The following is a 24,070-nucleotide window of genomic DNA, read 5'->3' as shown; positions in this document are numbered from 1 at the left end:
ATTCGGATTATCCGTCTCTTAGATTTGTCATCAATTTTCCTCCTGCGGCCACGTCCAGGGAGGTTGGCTACAGTCCCATGGATCTTAAACTTATGAATAATATGTGCAACTGTACTCACAGGAACATCTAGTTGCTTGGAGATGGTCTTATAGCCTTTACCTTTAACATGCTTGTCTATAATTTTCTTTCTGATCTCTTGAGACAGCTCTTTCCTTTGCTTCCTCTGGTCCATGTCGAGTGTGGTACACACCATATCACCAAACAACACAGTGATTACCTGGAGCCATATATATAGGCCCAATGGCTGATTACAAGGTTGTAGACACCTGTGATGCTAATTAGTGGACACACCTTGAATTAACATGTCCCTTTGGTCACATTATGTTCTGTGTTTTCTAGGGGTACCATCATTTTTGTCCATGCCTGTTTCATGAGTTTATTTTTTTACATAATTCTGTTGAAGCATGGTTGAAAAACAATGTCTGACTTTCATTGGTTAACATTTATAGAATTTTAATTTATTATTACTTTTGTCAGATTAAAGTTATTTCTGTGACCATTGTGACTTTTTCTTTCATTGACCAAAGGGTACCAACAATTTTGTCCACGTCTGTATATACAATTGAATCAAATTATATCTCCACTTGCCTTGAGATATAGAATTTGCCCCTAGTCACCCTTTGTTAGGGTCACCTAGGGATTTCACATCAGGGCGAGGTTCCGGACGGGGCCACCCCTTGCGGGGCACGGACCCCGTGTTAGGTCACTAGGGCCAGGATAGGCCAAGCAGGGAGGTACTAGGGTGAGTTTCTTTCCTGATGCCACTCTAATACCGGACCGTTTGGATACCCCTGACGTGCTTCTCCGTCTTCCATGAATATTGGATGAAGTACCTACCTGCCACATGTGACCGCCTCCTGCTTTAACCCATAAATATGTGGTCGCTAAGTAAGGCCCATAAAAATTGGTAAGATTTTTCCATTTTTCATGTTTGTTCCTTTGACCACTCCAAGGGATTCAGACACTAGGGATCACTCGGTCCCTCCATAACAGGTCTTTGTGTCACTACCATAGGCCTGGAGAGGCCGATACCTGTGTTGGTGTGCAGCACCACTTACGCTGCGCCAAATCCCCAAAACACCCCCCCCCTCCCCCCTCTTTAGGGGTTATGTCTGTTTTGTTGTGATTTTTGTTTTTAAGGGGTCTCTTACTCCCCATCTTGGGAGAATAGATTTAGTAAAAGTTAAGTTTTAAATTGTTACTGCTCCCCTTCTTTTCCATATTTTCTTATTTCTCTGAGCGGTACCCAGGAGATCTGATCCCGCAGGTTAATATCCTGGGAGGACACTTTATTTTTCACTGTGTGAATGAGCCCTTAAGGGGTAGTGGATATTTTAGACATTTACAACTACACTCTGCATATGAGACCTCTAATAACAAAGCACTTTTTGATATTCAGTCAAATGAATGTGTGGATTTTTTGGGTAAATAATAAGGGTAATAGAGGTAGTAATGCAAAGATATATAAATTGGTACCATGGGGATATTTGGATGCAAGTCCCCTTTACTAATCAGTGAAAATCTTAACAGCTAAAAAGGAGTTCCTCACAAAAGTGTGGTTCTTATTGAGATTATTTATTGCCAGAAGTTGGATATCGACTGAACCACCATTTATATCAAAGTGGGAAATTTAACATACAGTATATAGTGAAAGGATAAGAGAAATTTTTAAACGCCAATAAGAAAAAAATGTGATAATTGGAGCAATGTCTGGTCTGATTGGGATTCTAACTAATGACTCCGTCTTTATTATTAATTTATTTTTTCTCCAGCAAGGCACTCCTTGGGTAAGGGATATTGGAAGGGAATAATGATAAATAAAGATCCTGCTTTATAATTGCAATAAGTGTTGAGCAAATTGAAGTATCCGAAGTCGAATTTCAGGCAAAATTTGATTTGTCACTAAGCCGAATTTCCTCGTGCTTGGTGGTAATGAATCAATTTTTCCTGAAACAATACATACCGTACTCACCTCCTCTATTGTTGAGCGAGCATGCTCGGCCAAACACCAGTTCGGCTCGAGCATCGCTATGCTCGGCCGAACACCACGTGTGTTCGAGTCAGTATATTTAAATTTAAGTTAGCATCTATTTCTGAAAGTTTCTGCCAGGATATGAACTCCCAACGTTGTACATTAGAGGCAAGGACCTTATCCACTCAGCTATAAAGATGAATGCTAAACTATGTTAGAAAAACCTCATAGTAGTTTCTGATTTAGTGAGTATTCCTATTCAGCAGAAGACTTAGTTTTTATTTCTGTCTAGGTAACATGTAGCTGTACAGTGTAGTGGTAAACATCCTTGCCTCTAATGCACTTTCCCTCTTCAGAGCAAGTGGTGCCTCGGGTTCTCCCATTGACTTCCATTGTGCTCGGTAGAACATCATGAAGTGTTCTACTCAACACTAACCTCCTCCATTTACTCACAGAGAGGCCGTCAAGAATAAAGATGGCCACGATGGCCTCTCCGCAAGCAAATGAATGAGGTAAATATGTATTTTTTTGTTTTTAACCCCTGAAGTCCTCAATGTGTCAGATGCCGCAATCAGCGTTGAATGCGGTATCTGATGGGTTAAATGAGGGAGGACGATGAGATCGCGGTTCCCTATCATTTCGCCCATTACAATGGAAATGTGATTCGTGATTAAGCAATTAGTAACAAATCAAATTTTCTGTGAACTTCGGTGAAGCAGCCAAACAAATTTTTGATAACTTTGTTCATCTCTTATTATTATGCTTTATACATTTATACAAAAAAACTGAAAGTAGCATGAATACATTAATGATATTTGCAGCATACAGTCTAGAGATCCACTGGTGCTTACAGTGGATAAAGGAATATAAACCAGGTAGTGGTGCTGAAAGTACTCCGACGTACCTTTTTCCTGGGAAGAAGCTTGGCGAAATTACAATATATTGTATAATATATTGTTATCTTTATACTGCCTGAGATGTTCTATTGGTGCTTTGAACACACCTTCTCATTCAAAGAGTTTTCTTTATTTTCATGACTATGAAAATTGTAGATTCACACTGAAGGCATCAAAACTATGAATTAACACATGTGGAATTATATACATAACAAAAAAGTGTGAAACAACTGAAAATGTCATATTCTAGGTTCTTCAAAGTAGCCACCTTTTGCTTTGATTACTGCTTTGCACACACTTGGCATTCTCTTGATGAACTTTAAGAGGTAGTCACCGGAAATGGTCTTCCAACAGTATTGAAGGAGTTCCCAGAGATGCTTAGCACTTGTTGTCCCTTTTGCCTTCACTCTGCGGTCCAGCTCACCCCAAATCATCTCGATTGGGTTCAGGTCCGGTGACTGTGGAGGCCAGGTCATCTGTGGAGGCACCCCATCACTCTCCTTCATGGTCAAATAACCCTTACACAGCCTGGAGGTGTGTTTGGGGTCATTGTCCTGTTGAAAAATAAATGATGGTCCAACTAAACTGCAAACCAGATGGAATAGCATGCCGCTGCAAGATGCTGTGGTAGCCATGCTGGTTCAGTATGCCTTCAATTTTGAATAAATCCCCAACAGTGTCACCAGCAAAGCACACCCACACCATCACACCTCCTCCTCCATGCTTCACAGTGGGAACCAGGCATGTAGAGTCCATGCGTTCACCTTTTCTGCGTCGCACAAAGACACGGTGGTTGGAACCAAAGATCTCAAATTTGGACTCATCAGACCAAAGCACAGATTTCCACTGGTCTAATGTCCATTCCTTGTGTTCTTTAGCCTAAACAAGTCTCTTCTGCTTCTTGCCTGTCCTTAGCAGTGGTTTCCTAGCAGATATTCTACCATGAAGGCCTGATTCACACAGTCTCCTCTTAACAGTTGTTCTAGAGATGTGTCTGCTGCTAGAACTCTGTGTGGCATTGACCTGGTCTCTAATCTGAGCTGCTGTTAACCTGCGATTTCTGAGGCTGGTGTCTCGGATGAACTTATCCTCCGCAGCAGAGGTGACTCTTGGTCTTCCTTTCCTGGGGCGGTCCGCATGTGAGCCAGTTTCTTTGTAGTGCTTGATGATTTTTGTGACTGCACTTGGGGACACTTTCAAAGTTTTCCCAATTTTTCGGACTGACTGACCTTCATTTCTTAAAGTAATGATGGCCACTCATTTTTCTTTACTTGATGGTCCCAACCCCATTTATAAGGCATGAAATCCCACTTATTAAACCTGACAGGGCACACCTGTGAAGTGAAAACCATTTCAGGTGACTAACTCTTGAAGCTCATCAAGAGAATGCCAAGAGTGTGCAAAGCAGCAATCAAAGCCAAGGTGGCTACTTTGAAGAACCTAGAATATGACATATTTTCTGTTGTTTCACACTTTTTTGTTATGTATATAATTCCACATGTGTTAATTCATAGTTTTGATGCCTTCAGTGTGAATCTAAAATTTTCATAGTCATGAAAATAAAGAAAACTCTTTGAATAAGAAGGTGTGTCCAAACTTTTGGTCTGTACTGTGTATATATATATATATATATATATATATATATATATATACACTCACCTAAAGAATTATTAGGAACACCTGTTCTATTTCTCATTAATGTGATTATCTAGTCAACCAATCACATGGCAGTTGCTTCAATGCATGTAGGGTTGTGGTCCTGGTCAAGACAATCTCCTGAACTCCAAACTGAATGTCAGAATGGGAAAGAAAGGTGATTTAAGCAATTTTGAGGGTGGCATGGTTGTTAGTGCCAGACGGGCCGGTCTGAGTATTTCACAATCTGCTCAGTTACTGGGATTTTCACGCACAACAATTTCTAGGGTTTACAAAGAATGGTGTGAAAAGGGAAAAACATCCAGTATGCGGCAGTCCTGTGGGAGAAAATGCCTTGTTGATACTAGAGGTCAGAGGAGAATGGGCCAACTGATTCAAGCTGATAGAAGAGCAACGTTGACTGAAATAACCACTTGTTACAACCGAGGTATGCTGCAAAGCATTTGTGAAGCCACAACACGCACAACCTTGAGGCGGATGGGCTAAAACAGCAGAAGACCCCACCGGGTACCACTCATCTCCACTACAAATAGAAAAAAGAAGCTACAATTTGCATAGGCTCACCAAAATTGGACTGTTGAAAGACTGGAAAAATGTTGCCTGGTCTGATGAGTCTCGATTTCTGTTGAGACATTCAAATGGTAGAGTCCGAATTTGGCGTAAACAGAATGAGAACATGTATCCATCATGCCTTGTTACCATTGTGCAGGCTGGTGGTGGTGGTGTAATGGTGTGGGGGATGTTTTCTGGGCACACTTTAGGCCCCTTAGTGCCAATTGGCCATCGTTTAAATGCCATGGGCTACCTGAACATTGTTTATGACCATGTCCATCCCTTTATGACTACCATGTACCCATCCTCTGATGGATACTTCCAGCAGGATAATGCACCATGTCACAAAGCTCATTTCAAATTGGTTTCTTGAACATGACAATGAGTTCACTGTACTAAAATGGCCCCCACAGTCACCAGATCTCAACCCAATAGAGCATCTTTGGGATGTGGTGGAACGGGAGCTTCGTGCCCTGGATGTGCGTCCCTCAAATCTCCATCAACTGCAAAATGCTATCCTATCAATATGGGCCAACATTTCAAAAGAATGCTATCAGCACCTTGCTGAATCAATGCCAATAAGGCAGTTCTGAAGGCAAAAGGGGGTCCAACACTGTATTAGTATGGTGTTCCTAATAATTTTTTACGTGAGTGTATATATATATATATATATATATATATATAGATATATTATTTTTATTTTTTTCACTAACCCCTCCATTGGAACTTCCGTGTGCAGCTACTCATTAACATGGACTACTTTCATGCCATGGTCCATTTGATACATGTTTGGTGCCAATCATCAGTTAATTCTTGAGGAGTGCAGCTCTTTATTTAGATTGGTATGGATTATAGGGGGATGTTGGCATGATGTTTTACATGGCATTTAGTGCTGTCTCATACTATGGCATATATTATCATCTTTTTTTATCATCACAGAAACAAACTGATGAAGATGTGTCAACGTTTCTATTATATTGTTTTTTGTTTTTTTATTCTAATTTTCTAGGGGTTAGTGTTAGTACCACCACACAGTGCTTTATTGGTGTTTTGTGTATGACCAATATCTGTAGGTTTAGTAAGATAACTTGTACAGTTTGTAAAATATTCATTACACACTTTACTGACATCATCTATAGTAATAAACAAGGGGGATGGAAGCTCCGTATGGGAATATCAGGCCTGCATTCGTAGTTTTCCATACAGTATATAAAGAGACATAAGCACATACATGTATTAGACATGCCTATATCTCTTCATGTTCAGCTTTCTAGCAGAAGCCTGAAGGTTTTGTGCCAATATTGACTGGTATTTGGAACTGTTCATAATTCCCTCTAGCTTAACTAAGGCCCCAGTTACAGCTGAAGAAAAACAGCCCCAAAGCATGACACTTCCACCTCCATGCTTCACTGTGGGTATGGTGTTATTTTGGTGATATGCAGTGTTGTTTTTGCACCAAACATATCTTTTGGAATTATGGCCAAAAAGTTCAACCTTGGTTTCATCAGACTATAACACTTTTTTTCCCACATGCTTTTGGGAGACTTCAGATGTGTTTTCGTCTTGCCACTGTACCCCATATATGAAGAATACAGGAGATTGTTGTCACATGTACCACACAGCCAGTACTTTCCAGATATTCCTGCAGCTCCTTTAATGTTGCTGTTGGCCTCTTGGTAGCCTCCCAGACCAGTTTTCTTCTCGTCTTTTCATACATTTTTGAGGGATGTCCAGTTCTTGGTAATATCACTGTTGTGCCATATTTTCTCCACTTGATGATGACTGTCTTCACTGTGTTCCATGGTATATCTAAAGCCTTGGAAATTATTTTGTACCCTTCTCCTGACTGATACCTTTTAACAATGAGATCCCTCTGATGCTCTGGAAGCTCTCTGTGGACCATGGCTTTTGCTGTGGGATGCGACTAAGAATATTTCAGGAAAGACCAACTAGAGCAGCTGAACTTTATTTGGGGTTAATCAGAGGCACTTTAAATGATGACAGGTGTATTTAACATGATTATGAATGTAATTGCTTAATTCTGAACACAGCTACCCAGTTATAAGAGGGTGTGCACACACATGCAACCATCATGATTTTCACGCACGGTTGCTAGGAGACGATCGGGATGGAGACCCGATCATTATTATTTTCTCTTATAACATGGTTATAAGGGAAAATAATAGCATTCTGAATACAGAATGCATAGTAAAATAGCGCTGGAGGCGTTAAAAAATAATTTAACTCACCTTAATCCACTTGCTCGCGCAGCCCGGCATCTCCTTCTGTCTTGATCTTAGCTCTGTGTAGCAACAAGGACTTTTGGTGACGTCACAGTCATCACATAATCCATCACATGATCTTTTACCATGGTGATGGATCATGTGATGACCGGAGTGACGTCACCACAGGTCCTGTTGCTAAACTTGCTACACAAAGCTAAGATGAAGACAGAAGGAGATGCCGGCTACGCGAGCAAGTGGACTATGGTGAGTTAAATATATATATTTTTTTAACCCCTCCAGCGCTATCTTACTATGCATTCTGTATGTTATAAGGGAAAATAATACACTCTACAGAACACCGATCCCAGACCCGAACTTCTGTGAAGAAGTTCGGGTACCAAACATGCGCGATTTTTCTCACGCGGATGCAAAACGCATGACAATGTTTTGCACTCGCGCAAAAAAATTGCGGGTGTTCCCGCAATGCACCCGCACATGTTTCCGTAATGGCCGTGTGAAAGAGGCTTAAGAGCGACGCCTGTCATCTGCATGTCATACTGACTCACAATAATTATTTCACTACCGTAGCAGACTCCCTATGCGTGTTACTGCAAGGCACAGTGTTCTACACCACTAGAAAGGCTCTCTGCATCCAGGAAATAGCAGTTTTTTAACGCGTTTTGCCGCAAATAAATTTGGATCAAACCAAATTTTTTGAAAAAAATTGGGCAAATCGGCCGAATCGATTATTCTTTTTTTATTCGCTCATCTCCACTCAGGATATCTCAAGACAAGAGGAAAATTAAGAAATTACACATCTCAATAACTCACCTAAGGGCAACCAGTACTTATTTCCTTTCATTTGATAGTTTTGTGGTGCTCAGAGTTAGGGCTCGTTCACACGACCGTTGGTGTCCCGTGCCCGTGCTGTGAACTGCAAATGGCGGTCCGCAATGCACAGGCAACTTCCATGGGGCAGGCGCATGGGGATTGCAGACCCATTCACTTGAATGGGTCTGCGATCCCTCCGTTCCGCAAAAAGATAGAGCATGTTCTATCTTTTTGCAGTGCGGAGGCACGGAACAGAACCCCAGAAAGCACTCGTAGTGCTTCCAAATGTGGTCCGCAATACAGGAATGGGACACCAACGGTTGTGTGAATGAGCCCTTAGTGAATGGAAATCATATACTTTAGTTGCTTTAGAAAGCAAATTTGTCGCACTGGACATGCTCTGCCGAGAGTGCTTTCCAAAATTGCGGTATGTGTTGGCATCATGTGATTGGAAATTTTATCCGGTGATATTTCCTTGTGTTTGGAATACCATGCTGCTAATTCTGGCCTCTGTATTATGTTCTAATTTTGGAGCTTCTCTCCTTACACAAATTATATGGAATACCAGAAATAGCGTTATAATTAGAGTTGAGCGAACACCTGGATGTTCGGGTTCGAGAAGTTCGGCCGAACATCCCGGAAATGTTCGGGTTCGGGATCCGAACCCGATCCGAACTTCGTCCCGAACCCGAACCCCATTGAAGTCAATGGGGACCCGAACTTTTCGGCACTAAAAAGGCTGTAAAACAGCCCAGGAAAGAGCTAGAGGGCTGCAAAAGGCAGCAACATGTAGGTAAATCCCCTGCAAACAAATGTGGATAGGGACATGAATTAAAATAAAAATTAAATAAATAAAAATTAACCAAAATCAATTGGAGAGAGGTTCCATAGCAGAGAATCTGGCTTCCCGTCACCCACCACTGGAACAGTCCATTCTCAGATATTTAGGCCCCGGCACCCAGGCAGAGGAGAGAGGTCCCGTAACAGAGAATCTGTCTTCATGTCAGCAGAGAATTAGTCTGCATGTCATAGCAGAGAATGAGGCTTCACGTCAGCCACCACTGCAACAGTCCATTGGCATATATTTAGGCCCAGCACCCAGGCAGAGGAGGGAGGTCCCGTAACAGAGAATCTGTCTTCATGTCAGCAGAGAATTAGTCTGCATGTCATAGCAGAGAATGAGGCTTCACGTCAGCCACCACTGCAACAGTCCATTGGCATATATTTAGGCCCAGCACACACACAGGCAGAGGAGAGAGGTCCCGTAACAGAGAATCTGGCTTCATGTCAGCAGAGAATCAGTCTGCATGTCATAGCAGAGAATCAGGCTTCACGTCAGCCACCACTGCAACAGTCCATTGGCATATATTTAGGCCCAGCACACACACAGGCAGAGGAGAGAGGTCCCGTAACAGAGGATCTGGCTTCATGTCAGCAGAGAATCAGTCTGCATGTCATAGCAGAGAATCAGGCTTCACGTCAGCCACCACTGCAACAGTCCATTGTCATAAATTTAGGCCCAGCACCCAGGCAGAGGAGAGAGGTCCCGTAACAGACAATCTGGCTTCATGTCAGCAGAGAATTAGTCTGCATGTCATAGCAGAGAATGAGGCTTCACGTCAGCCACCACTGCAACAGTCCATTGGCATATATTTAGGCCTAGCACACAGGCAGAGGAGAGAGGTCCCGTAACAGACAATCTGGCTTCATGTCAGCAGAGAATCAGTCTGCATGTCATAGCAGAGAATGAGGCTTCACGTCACCCACCACTGCAACAGTCCATTGGCATATATTTAGGCCTAGCACACAGGCAGAGCAGAGAGGTCCCGTAACAGACAATCTGGCTTCATGACAGCAGAGAATCAGTCTGCATGTCATAGCAGAGAATGAGGCTTCACGTCACCCACCACTGCAACAGTCCATTGGCATATATTTAGGCCTAGCACACAGGCAGAGCAGAGAGGTCCCGTAACAGACGATCTGGCTTCATGTCAGCAGAGAATCAGTCTGCATGTCATAGCAGAGAATGAGGCTTCACGTCAGCCACCACTGCAACAGTCCATTGGCATATATTTAGGCCTAGCACACAGGCAGAGGAGAGAGGTCCCGTAACAGACAATCTGGCTTCATGTCAGCAGAGAATCAGTCTGCATGTCATAGCAGAGAATGAGGCTTCACGTCACCCACCACTGCAACAGTCCATTGGCATATATTTAGGCCCAGCACCCAGGCAGAGGAGGGAGGTCCCGTAACAGAGAATCTGTCTTCATGTCAGCAGAGAATTAGTCTGCATGTCATAGCAGAGAATGAGGCTTCACGTCAGCCACCACTGCAACAGTCCATTGGCATATATTTAGGCCCAGCACCCAGGCAGAGGAGGGAGGTCCCGTAACAGACAATCTGGCTTCATGTCAGCAGAGAATCAGTCTGCATGTCATAGCAGAGAATGAGGCTTCACGTCACCCACCACTGCAACAGTCCATTGGCATATATTTAGGCCCAGCACCCAGGCAGAGGAGGGAGGTCCCGTAACAGAGAATCTGTCTTCATGTCAGCAGAGAATTAGTCTGCATGTCATAGCAGAGAATGAGGCTTCACGTCAGCCACCACTGCAACAGTCCATTGGCATATATTTAGGCCCAGCACCCAGGCAGAGGAGGGAGGTCCCGTAACAGAGAATCTGTCTTCATGTCAGCAGAGAATTAGTCTGCATGTCATAGCAGAGAATGAGGCTTCACGTCAGCCACCACTGCAACAGTCCATTGGCATATATTTAGGCCCAGCACACACACAGGCAGAGGAGAGAGGTCCCGTAACAGAGAATCTGGCTTCATGTCAGCAGAGAATCAGTCTGCATGTCATAGCAGAGAATGAGGCTTCACGTCAGCCACCACTGCAACAGTCCATTGGCATATATTTAGGCCCAGCACACACACAGGCAGAGGAGAGAGGTCCCGTAACAGAGAATCTGGCTTCATGTCAGCAGAGAATCAGTCTGCATGTCATAGCAGAGAATGAGGCTTCACGTCAGCCACCACTGCAACAGTCCATTGGCATATATTTAGGCCCAGCACACACACAGGCAGAGGAGAGAGGTCCCGTAACAGAGGATCTGGCTTCATGTCAGCAGAGAATCAGTCTGCATGTCATAGCAGAGAATCAGGCTTCACGTCAGCCACCACTGCAACAGTCCATTGTCATAAATTTAGGCCCAGCACCCAGGCAGAGGAGAGAGGTCCCGTAACAGACAATCTGGCTTCATGTCAGCAGAGAATTAGTCTGCATGTCATAGCAGAGAATGAGGCTTCACGTCAGCCACCACTGCAACAGTCCATTGGCATATATTTAGGCCCAGCACACACACAGGCAGAGGAGAGAGGTCCCGTAACAGAGAATCTGTCTTCATGTCAGCAGAGAATTAGTCTGCATGTCATAGCAGAGAATGAGGCTTCACGTCAGCCACCACTGCAACAGTCCATTGGCATATATTTAGGCCCAGCACCCAGGCAGAGGAGGGAGGTCCCGTAACAGAGAATCTGTCTTCATGTCAGCAGAGAATTAGTCTGCATGTCATAGCAGAGAATGAGGCTTCACGTCAGCCACCACTGCAACAGTCCATTGGCATATATTTAGGCCCAGCACACACACAGGCAGAGGAGAGAGGTCCCGTAACAGAGAATCTGGCTTCATGTCAGCAGAGAATCAGTCTGCATGTCATAGCAGAGAATGAGGCTTCACGTCAGCCACCACTGCAACAGTCCATTGGCATATATTTAGGCCCAGCACACACACAGGCAGAGGAGAGAGGTCCCGTAACAGAGAATCTGGCTTCATGTCAGCAGAGAATCAGTCTGCATGTCATAGCAGAGAATGAGGCTTCACGTCAGCCACCACTGCAACAGTCCATTGGCATATATTTAGGCCCAGCACACACACAGGCAGAGGAGAGAGGTCCCGTAACAGAGGATCTGGCTTCATGTCAGCAGAGAATCAGTCTGCATGTCATAGCAGAGAATCAGGCTTCACGTCAGCCACCACTGCAACAGTCCATTGTCATAAATTTAGGCCCAGCACCCAGGCAGAGGAGAGAGGTCCCGTAACAGACAATCTGGCTTCATGTCAGCAGAGAATTAGTCTGCATGTCATAGCAGAGAATGAGGCTTCACGTCAGCCACCACTGCAACAGTCCATTGGCATATATTTAGGCCTAGCACACAGGCAGAGGAGAGGTTCATTCAACTTTGGGTAGCCTCGCAATATAATGGTAAAATGAAAATAAAAATAGGATTGAATGAGGAAGTGCCCTGGAGTCCAATAATATATGGTTATGGGGAGGTAGTTAATGTCTAATCTGGACAAGGGACGGACAGGTCCTGTGGGATCCATGCCTGGTTCATTTTTATGAACGTCAGCTTGTCCACATTGGCTGTAGACAGGCGGCTGCGTTTGTCTGTAATGACGCCCCCTGCCGTGCTGAATACACGTTCAGACAAAACGCTGGCTGCCGGGCAGGCCAGCACCTCCAAGGCATAAAAGGCTAGCTCTGGCCACGTGGACAATTTAGAGACCCAGAAGTTGAATGGGGCCGAACCATCAGTCAGTACGTGGAGGGGTGTGCACACGTACTGTTCCACCATGTTAGTGAAATGTTGCCTCCTGCTAACACGTTGCGTATCAGGTGGTGGTGCAGTTAGCTGTGGCGTGTTGACAAAAGTTTTCCACATCTCTGCCATGCTAACCCTGCCCTCAGAGGAGCTGGCCGTGACACAGCTGCCTTGGCGACCTCTTGCTCCTCCTCTGCCTTGGCCTTGGGCTTCCACTTGTTCCCCTGTGACATTTGGGAATGCTCTCAGTAGCGCGTCTACCAACGTGCGCTTGTACTCGCGCATCTTCCTATCACGCTCCAGTGCAGGAAGTAAGGTGGGCACATTGTCTTTGTAGCGTGGATCCAGCAGGGTGGCAACCCAGTAGTCCGCACAGGTTAAAATGTGGGCAACTCTGCTGTCGTTGCGCAGGCACTGCAGCATGTAGTCGCTCATGTGTGCCAGGCTGCCCAGGGGTAAGGACAAGCTGTCCTCTGTGGGAGGCGTATCGTCATCGTCCTGCCTTTCCCCCCAGCCACGCACCAGTGATGGACCCGAGCTGCGTTGGGTGCCACCCCGCTGTGACCATGCTTCATCCTCATCCTCCTCCACCTCCTCCTCATCCTCGTCCTCCTCGTCCTCCAGTAGTGGGCCCTGGCTGGCCACATTTGTACCTGGCCTCTGCTGTTGCCAAAAACCTCCCTCTGAGTCACTTCGAAGAGACTGGCCTGAAAGTGCTAAAAATGACCCCTCTTCCTCCTCCTCCTCCTCCTCCTGGGCCACCTCCTCTTCCATCATCGCCCTAAGTGTTTTCTCAAGGAGACATAGAAGTGGTATTGTAACGCTGATAACGGTGTCATCGCCACTGGCCATGTTGGTGGAGTACTCGAAACAGCGCAACAGGGCACACAGGTCTCGCATGGAGGCCCAGTCATTGGTGGTGAAGTGGTGCTGTTCTGTAGTGCGACTGACCCGTGCGTGCTGCAGCTGAAACTCCACTATGGCCTGCTGCTGCTCGCACAGTCTGTCCAGCATGTGCAAGGTGGAGTTCCACCTGGTGGGCACGTCGCATATGAGGCGGTGAGCGGGAAGGCCGAAGTTACGCTGTAGCGCAGACAGGCGAGCAGCAGCAGGATGTGAACGCCGGAAGCGCGAACAGACGGCCCGCACTTTATGCAGCAGCTCTGACATGTCGGGGTAGTTGTGAATGAACTTCTGCACCACCAAATTCAGCACATGCGCCAAGCAAGGGATGTGCGTCAAATTGGCTAGTCCCAGAGCTGCAACGAGATTTCGCCCATTATCACACACCACCAGGCCGGGCTTGAGGCTCACCGGCAGCAACCACTCGTCGGTCTGTTGTTCAATACCCCGCCACAACTCCTGTGCGGTGTGGGGCCTGTCCCCCAAACATATGAGTTTCAGAATGGCCTGCTGACGTTTACCCCGGGCTGTGCTGAAGTTGGTGGTGAAGGTGTGTGGCTGACTGGATGAGCAGGTGGAAGAAGAGGAGGAGGAAGCCGAGAAGGAGGAGGTGGCAACAGGAGGCAAAGAATGTTGCCCTGCGATCCTTGGCGGCGGAAGGACGTGCGCCAAACAGCTCTCCGCCTGGGGCCCAGCTGCCACTACATTTACCCAGTGTGCAGTTAGGGAGATATAGCGTCCCTGGCCGTGCTTACTGGTCCACGTATCTGTGGTTAGGTGGACCTTGCTACAGATGGCGTTGCGCAGTGCACACTTGATTTTATCGGATACTTGGTTGTGCAGGGAAGGCACGGCTCTCTTGGAGAAGTAGTGCCGGCTGGGAACAACATACTGTGGGACAGCAAGCGACATGAGCTGTTTGAAGCTGTCTGTGTCCACCAGCCTAAATGACAGCATTTCATAGGCCAGTAGTTTAGAAATGCTGGCATTCAGGGCCAGGGATCGAGGGTGGCTAGGTGGGAATTTACGCTTTCTATCAAATGTTTGTGAGATGGAGAGCTGAACGCTGGCGTGTGACATGGTTGAGACGCTTGGTGACGGAGGTGGTGGTGGTGGTGTTGGTGGTACATCCCCTGTTTGCTGGGCGGCAGGTGCCAACGTTCCTCCAGAGGCGGAGGAAGAGGCCGAGGCAGCAGCAGCAGAATAGGCCGAGGCGGCAGCAGCAGAAGAGGTAGCAGGGGGAGCCTGAGTGACTTCCTTGGTTTTAAGATGTTTACTCCACTGCAGTTCATGCTTTGCATGCAGGTGCCTGGTCATGCAGGTTGTGCTCAGGTTCAGAACGTTAATGCCTCGCTTCAGGCTCTGATGGCACAGCGTGCAAACCACTCGGGTCTTGTCGTCAGCACATTGTTTGAAGAAGTGCCATGCCAGGGAACTCCTTGAAGCTGCCTTTGGGGTGCTCGGTCCCAGATGGCTGCGGTCAGTAGCAGGCGGAGTCTCTTGGCGGCGGGTGTTCTGCTTTTGCCCACTGCTCCCTCTTTTGCTACGCTGTTGGCTCGGTCTCACCACTGCCTCTTCCTCCGAACTGTGAAAGTCAGTGGCACGACCTTCATTCCATGTGGGGTCTAGGACCTCATCGTCCCCTGCATCGTCTTCCACCCAGTCTTGATCCCTGACCTCCTGTTCAGTCTGCACACTGCAGAAAGACGCAGCAGTTGGCACCTGTGTTTCGTCATCATCAGAGACATGCTGAGGTGGTATTCCCATGTCCTCATCATCAGGAAACATAAGTGGTTGTGCGTCAGTGCATTCTATGTCTTTCACCGCTGGGGAAGGGCTAGGTGGATGCCCTTGGGAAACCCTGCCAGCGGAGTCTTCAAACAGCATAAGAGACTGCTGCATAACTTGAGGCTGAGACAGTTTCCCTGGTATGCATGGGGGTGATGTGACAGACTGATGGGGTTGGTTTTCAGGCGCCATCTGTGCGCTTTCTGCAGAAGACTGGGTGGGAGATAATGTGAACGTGCTGGATCCACTGTCGGCCACCCAATTGACTAATGCCTGTACCTGCTCAGGCCTTACCATCCTTAGAACGGCATTGGGCCCCACCATATATCGCTGTAAATTCTGGCGGCTACTGGGACCTGAGGTAGTTGGTACACTAGGACGTGTGGATGTGGCAGAACGGCCACGTCCTCTCCCAGCACCAGAGGGTCCACTAACACCACCACGACCATGTCCACGTCCGCGTCCCTTACTAGATGTTTTTCTCATTGTTATGGTTCACCACAACAACAAATATATTATTTGGCCCAATGTATTGTATTCAAATTCAGCGGGATATAAATTTGAGGCCTAGTATTTAGGCGCTGGGTGACCGGTATGGATTTAGTGACAGAATTAGACTTGGAAATGCACAGAAGCGTGTGTGTGTGAAGTTATTCTGAATGACCCAATGTGCACCTTGAATATTATATACCCTTTTAGGGATAGATTTCAAATAGCTCTGATATAGCAGAAACCACTAAATTATGAAATTGCTAAATTGGGAATTGTATTTCAACCCAGAACAAGAAATGTGCTTGAACGGACACTAAATAACTCGCCCAGCTACAGCACTAACGAGAGATTTAGCAGGATATAAATTTGAGGCCTAGTATTTAGGCGCTGGGTGACAGGTATGGGTTTAGTGACAGAATTAGACTTGGAAATACACAGTAGCGGGTGTGTGTGAAGTTATTCTGAATGACCCAATGTGCACCTTGAATATTATATACCCTTTTAGGGATAGATTTCAAATAGCTCTGATATAGCAGAAACCACTAAATTATGAAATTGCTAAATTGGGAATTGTATTTCAACCCAGAACAAGAAATGTGCTTGAACGGACACTAAATAACTCGCCCAGCTACAGCACTAACGAGAGATTTAGCAGGATATAAATTTGAGGCCTAGTATTTAGGCGCTGGGTGACAGGTATGGGTTTAGTGACAGAATTAGACTTGGAAATACACAGTAGCGGGTGTGTGTGAAGTTATTCTGAATGACCCAATGTGCACCTTGAATATTATATACCCTTTTAGGGATAGATTTCAAATAGCTCTGATATAGCAGAAACCACTAAATTATGAAATTGCTAAATTGGGAATTGTATTTCAACCCAGAACAAGAAATGTGCTTGAACGGACACTAAATAACTCGCCCAGCTACAGCACTAACGAGAGATTTAGCAGGATATAAATTTGAGGCCTAGTATTTAGGCGCTGGGTGACAGGTATGGGTTTAGTGACAGAATTAGACTTGGAAATACACAGTAGCGGGTGTGTGTGAAGTTATTCTGAATGACCCAATGTGCACCTTGAATATTATATACCCTTTTAGGGATAGATTTCAAATAGCTCTGATATAGCAGAAACCACTAAATTATGAAATTGCTAAATTGGGAATTGTATTTCAACCCAGAACAAGAAATGTGCTTGAACGGACACTAAATAACTCGCCCAGCTACAGCACTAACGAGAGATTTAGCAGGATATAAATTTGAGGCCTAGTATTTAGGCGCTGGGTGACAGGTATGGGTTTAGTGACAGAATTAGACTTGGAAATACACAGTAGCGGGTGTGTGTGAAGTTATTCTGAATGACCCAATGTGCACCTTGAATATTATATACCCTTTTAGGGATAGATTTCAAATAGCTCTGATATAGCAGAAACCACTAAATTATGAAATTGCTAAATTGGGAATTGTATTTCAACCCAGAACAAGAAATGTGCTTGAACGGACACTAAATAACTCGCCCAGCTACAGCACTAACGAGAGATTTAGCAGGATATAAATTTGAGGCCTAGTATTTAGGCGCTGGGTGACAGGTATGGGTTTAGTGACAGAATTAGACTTGGAAATACACAGTAGCGGGTGTGTGTGAAGTTATTCTGAATGACCCAATGTGCACCTTGAATATTATATACCCTTTTAGGGATAGATTTCAAATAGCTCTGATATAGCAGAAACCACTAAATTATGAAATTGCTAAATTGGGAATTGTATTTCAACCCAGAACAAGAAATGTGCTTGAACGGACACTAAATAACTCGCCCAGCTACAGCACTAACGAGAGATTTAGCAGGATATAAATTTGAGGCCTAGTATTTAGGCGCTGGGTGACAGGTATGGGTTTAGTGACAGAATTAGACTTGGAAATACACAGTAGCGGGTGTGTGTGAAGTTATTCTGAGTGACCCAATGTGCACCTTGAATATTATATACCCTTTTAGGGATAGATTTCAAATAGCTCTGATATAGCAGAAACCACTAAATTATGAAATTGCTAAATTGGGAATTGTATTTCAACCCAGAACAAGAAATGTGCTTGAACGGACACTAAATAACTCGCCCAGCTACAGCACTAACGAGAGATTTAGCAGGATATAAATTTGAGGCCTAGTATTTAGGCGCTGGGTGACAGGTATGGGTTTAGTGACAGAATTAGACTTGGAAATACACAGTAGCGGGTGTGTGTGAAGTTATTCTGAATGACCCAATGTGCACCTTGAATATTATATACCCTTTTAGGGATAGATTTCAAATAGCTCTGATATAGCAGAAACCACTAAATTATGAAATTGCTAAATTGGGAATTGTATTTCAACCCAGAACAAGAAATGTGCTTGAACGGACACTAAATAACTCGCCCAGCTACAGCACTAACGAGAGATTTAGCAGGATATAAATTTGAGGCCTAGTATTTAGGCGCTGGGTGACAGGTATGGGTTTAGTGACAGAATTAGACTTGGAAATACACAGTAGCGGGTGTGTGTGAAGTTATTCTGAATGACCCAATGTGCACCTTGAATATTATATACCCTTTTAGGGATAGATTTCAAATAGCTCTGATATAGCAGAAACCACTAAATTATGAAATTGCTAAATTGGGAATTGTATTTCAACCCAGAACAAGAAATGTGCTTGAACGGACACTAAATAACTCGCCCAGCTACAGCACTAACGAGAGATTTAGCAGGATATAAATTTGAGGCCTAGTATTTAGGCGCTGGGTGACAGGTATGGGTTTAGTGACAGAATTAGACTTGGAAATACACAGTAGCGGGTGTGTGTGAAGTTATTCTGAATGACCCAATGTGCACCTTGAATATTATATACCCTTTTAGGGATAGATTTCAAATAGCTCTGATATAGCAGAAACCACTAAATTATGAAATTGCTAAATTGGGAATTGTATTTCAACCCAGAACAAGAAATGTGCTTGAACGGACACTAAATAACTCGCCCAGCTACAGCACTAAGGACAGATTTAGCTGGATATAAATTTGAGGCCTAGTATTTAGGCGCTGGGTGACAGGTATGGGTTTAGTGACAGAATTAGACTTGGAAATGCACAGTAGCGGGTGTGTGAAGTTATTCTGAATGACCCTATGTGCACCTTGAATATTATATACCCTTTTAGGGATAGATTTCAAATAGCTCTGATACAGCAGAAACCACTAAATTTTTAAATTGCTAAATTGGGAATTGTATTTCAACCCAGAACAAAAAATGTGCTTTGACGGACACTAAATAACTTTCCCAGCCACAACAGGACAGCGGTAACGAGAGATTTAGCGGGATATAAATTTGAGGCCTAGTATTTAGGCGCTGGGTGACCGGTATGGATTTAGTGACAGAATTAGACTGGGATATGGCCAAAAAATAACCACACTATTGCTGGTTAAATGCACTTGGTGATGGGCGCAGCTTGCCCCTGATGTAGTATATGGCCAAAAAATGAACAGACTATTGCTGGTTAAATGCACTTGGTGTCACAGCTTGACCAACCACACTACTGAGGGTTAAATGCACTTGGTGACGGGCGCAGCTTGCCCCTGATTTAGTATATGGCCAAAAAATGAACAGACTATTGCTGGTTAAATGCACTTGGTGTGATAGCTTGACCAACCACACTACTGAGGGTTAAATGCACTTGGTGTGACAGCTTCACCCTGATGTAGGCTTTAGCCAAAAAACAACCACACCATTGAGGGTTAAATGCACTTGGTCGCAGCTTGTGCTGGCGCACCACAAGACACAAAATGGCCGCCGATCACCCCAGAAAAATGTGACTGACAAACGGTCTGGGCAGCCTAAAAACAGTGAGCAATTGAGGATCAGCAGCTCAATGATCCACAGCTGCAGATCGATCAGTTAATCAAGTCCTTTGGAGGAGTTAATCTGCCTAATCTTGCCCTACTGTCGCAGCCGCAACCTCTCCCTACGCTAATCAGAGCAGAGTGACGGGCGGCGCTATGTGACTCCAGCTTAAATAGAGGCTGGGTCACATGGTGCTCTGGCCAATCACAGCCATGCCAATAGTAGGCATGGCTGTGATGGCCTCTTGGGGCAAGTAGTATGACGCTTGTTGATTGGCTGCTTTGCAGCCTTTCAAAAAGTGCCAAGAAAGCGTCACAAAAGCGCGAAGAAAGCGACGAACACCGAACCCGAACCCGGACTTTTACGAAAATGTCCGGGTTCGGGTCCGTGTCACGGACACCCCAAAATTCGGTACGAACCCGAACTATACAGTTCGAGTTCGCTCATCCCTAGTTATAATATTAAATGCTTAGGATTGATTTTTCCCCTCTTATTAAAATGTTATAAACAATGGTAAAGTTGCTGTTATATCCAGATTATTCCCTGATTCCCCCCCAAAAATTTATCAATAAGTTTTATGTTCCCAAAATTGGTTCTATGGCTTTTGAAATGCAACAACATAAAAACTCTGTGTGGGGAATTTATCATGAGGGTCATATTTAAAGTCAGTTTTACTTAAGTCTGAGTTGACATACTTTGTGCCAAATGTTGCATGTTAATGGTGTTGCATCCCCATTTCCACCCCTTTGACATGAGCATCAAAGTATTTCATGCTCCGATGCTCTCCCTTGCCCTGCAGTGGATTGTGCAGGCTAAGGGCTTGTTTATTTATTTATTCACACTCCTAGGCGGAGGCTTCCACCCTGCAGTGTTGCTGGTGACGTCACCGACTCTGATGGGTGGGCTTTTACAGGCTAGGGCAGTGCTAAGCCTTCCCATCAATGCCGGTGACATTGGTCACCGGGCTCAATCCTAGGACGAAGCCTCCACCTTGCTTACCCTATAATTAGCCCGGAATGTCACCAGATCTCCATAAAAAGCCTTTGCCCTGTGAGATTCAGCACAGGGCAAAGGAGAGCATCGGAGCATGACATTTTCAGATGCTCATATAAGGGGGGCTTACCTCGATGAAAACAGAGGTATGTATGGGTTCAGCTCTGAACCCGGACAACCCCTTTAAATCTGGTGCATCTTAAAGGCTAAATGCACATGATCAGGATTGCATGCAGATTTTCTGCGTGGATTTGCGTACAGAAAATACACGCGGTAGGTGATGTACATTGTATTCTATGAGAATTTTAAATTCTCATGCACACAATGCAGATTTTTTTCTGTGCCGATTTGGACCTACAGTGCGGATTTTAAAATCTGCAGCATGTCAATTTATTTCATTTTTCCTGTCTGGATTTTCTCCCTCCACTTCAATGGAGACAGTAAAATATGCATGCGGAAAATCAGCACCAAATCCGCATGTTAATCTGTACCTATTGATGTGTATTGACCGCACGGATTTCCCTGCAAACACCTGCAGATTTTAGTGCGGATTGTCCGCACAAAAATCCTGAACGTGTGCATTTACCCTTAACCTAATACTCCTGTCTTGAAATGTTACTCCGTTTCTTTTTACAACATCCCCCTACTACAGTGAGTTTGTAACTTTTTTGTGACTTTTTAAAAACATTGCAGTGATAATTCTGAAGTGAAACTAATTAATATAGCTAACCACACACTCCCCCACCTAATTTTTAAAACTGGAGTCAAAGTGTAAAAATGCAAATAGGCACAAATTATTGCACAAAAGCCCCAAAACTTGCAAAAGTCTTTTCTTGTGACTGTTTAAACTTAAAGACAGAATTCTGGAGTGTAGGACATGATAAATTGTCTCCTACTGTATGTTTTTGAGTAGGTAGCAAAATATAGAACAACTATGCATAATTGCTATCACCATAATTCATTGAGGGAAGTGGTGCTTTACAAAAAGTAGACGAGTACCCCTGGTCTATACAGTATCCTTCTAGATTTCATGATTTACCTGCACTTCCTAAGCACCATCCGCCACCATGAATGTAGACAATTGCTCTTCTCAATGCTTTTGACTGTTCTTTAGGTATAAATAACCGGACTGGAACGTTGTTAAATGATGTGTCTGTGACAATAACATGGTTATCAGATGTGGGTTCTGTGTGTTTGGAATGCATAAAAAACCTCATCACATCCATGTAAGGCTTCACCCCAAACATCTCTGCCACGGTAGCCTGTGATTAAGATACAAAATGCACATGTAAGCAAGTGTTAATGTAAAGACAAAGCATAAAAAATAGCACAAAAGGATCCTAAGAACTGTTGCAAGTGGCATGTGCCATAGTCAAAGGCTGAAATGTTTTTGAGATTTTTTTCAATGTCCCTATTATCTCTGGTAAGATATGCCAACTGGATCCAGTCTAGGACAAGAGCCCATCATCACACAAAAAAGTATCACCATTTAAAAATTCGGAATCTATAACAGAGGCCGATGTTCTCCTAACTGGAACTAAACTTTAAGAATTTTGACATCTGTTGCATCAATGTGACTGAAGAATTTTTAGCTACAAACATAATGTACATGTGCCAAAGGTTAGATTTAGATTACAGATTGTGTCTGTTTTAGACTCATTAGTAAAATGTATCATGAGTAGGGCTTAGCGAACCAGAACTTTAAAGTTCGGGTTCGTACCGAACTTTAGGATTTTTGGACCCCGGACCCTGAACCCGAACATTTCAGTAAAAGTTTGGGTTCGGTGTTTGGCGCTTTCTTGGCGCTTTTTGAAAGGCTGCAGAGCAGCCAATCAACAAGCAGTTAACTGTCTGACCTTAGAAGCCATCACAGCCATGCCTACTAATGGCATGGCTGTGATTGGCCAGTGTAGCATGTGACCCAGCCTCTATATAAACTGGAGTCACGTAGCGCTGCACGTCACTCTGCTGTGCTTAGTGTAGGGAGAGGAAGCAGCTGGGGATTTCAGGGAGAGAATAAGAGAAAGTCTTTGCTCAAAATCTGAATCTAACTAAGCGATCTACATACATGTGTTTTGTGGGTGCAGAGCACTTTTTTTTTTCCTGCCCTGAGCCCATTGACCGAACAAAACCAGCACTGCACCTGAGCTTTTGGGACATTGAAAATCAAACATTTTTTGGGCAATATACAACATCTGGATTAGTCAGTGTGCAATTTAAGCTACAAATACAGCCATCATGCTCTGGGGTTTTAAAAAAACACTTTTCTGCCAAAAACCACTATTTTCAGGCCTTGCAGCATCAGCACGTGTGAAATTACAGGCTTATATACTGCTGTCAAATTCAGTTGGGAAAAAAAAATTGTTGGCAGCCTTTGCTGCATATGTCATAGTGAGATACACCCTTAATACATTTGGGTTATATTCAGATATTTGAAATACCGACATTTGGTGCACCAATATTTAATTCAGGCCTACTGTGGGTCAGGCCGTGTGAGATATACCCTTTATATACAAGGCGTATAGTCTTTCATTAATAAAACACCCTTTTTGGGGCAAAATACATAATATTTAAGGCCTTGCATCATAAGCACGTTTGAAATTCCTGGGTTATATACTGCCACCATATTGAGTTATTAAACAAACACCGTTTGGGCAAAAAAAGTTTATTTGGCAGCCTTTGCTGCATAGGTCATTGTGAGATACACCCTTAATACATTTGGGTTAGGCCTCATGCACACGACCGTTTTTTTTATGGTCTGCAAAAACGGGGTCCATAGGTCCGTGATCCGTGACCGTTTTTTCGTCCGTGGGTCTTCCTTGATTTTTGGAGGATCCACGGACATGAAAAAAAAGTCGTTTTGGTGTCCGCCTGGCCGTGCGGAGCCAAACGGATCCGTCCTGAATTACAATGCAAGTCAATGGGGACGGATCCGTTTGACGTTGACACAATATGGTGCAATTGCAAACGGATCCGTCACCATTGACTTTCAATGTAAAGTCTGGAGTCTCTTTTATACCAATCGGATCTGAGTTTTCTCCAATCCGATGGTATATTTTAACTTGAAGCGTCCCCATCACCATGGGAATGCCTCCATGCTAGAATATACTGTCGGATATGAGTTACATCGTGAAAACTCATATCCGACAGTATATTCTAACACAGAGGCGTTCCCATGGTGATGGGGACGCTTCTAGTTAGAATATACTACAAACTGTGTACATGACTGCCC

At 44.5% G+C, this 24,070-nt stretch overlaps 1 protein-coding gene across 1 annotated transcript in view; it reads right to left on the bottom strand.

Moving 5' to 3' along the window:
• LOC122934213 (arylacetamide deacetylase-like) overlaps positions 1-24,070 on the bottom strand; it is a 79,764-nt gene that overhangs the window by 36,772 nt on the left and 18,922 nt on the right. The window contains exon 2 of the mRNA XM_044289507.1: positions 21,878-22,100. Within this exon, the coding sequence (XP_044145442.1) occupies positions 21,878-22,100 (223 nt within the window). The remainder of the gene's footprint in view (positions 1-21,877; positions 22,101-24,070) is intronic.

This window comes from Bufo gargarizans, chromosome 4, assembly GCF_014858855.1.
Source record: "Bufo gargarizans isolate SCDJY-AF-19 chromosome 4, ASM1485885v1, whole genome shotgun sequence".
NCBI classification, from domain to species: Eukaryota; Metazoa; Chordata; class Amphibia; order Anura; family Bufonidae; genus Bufo; species Bufo gargarizans.
Note: the sequence above shows the minus strand (reverse complement) of the source record. Positions and strands in the feature narration are given on the sequence as shown.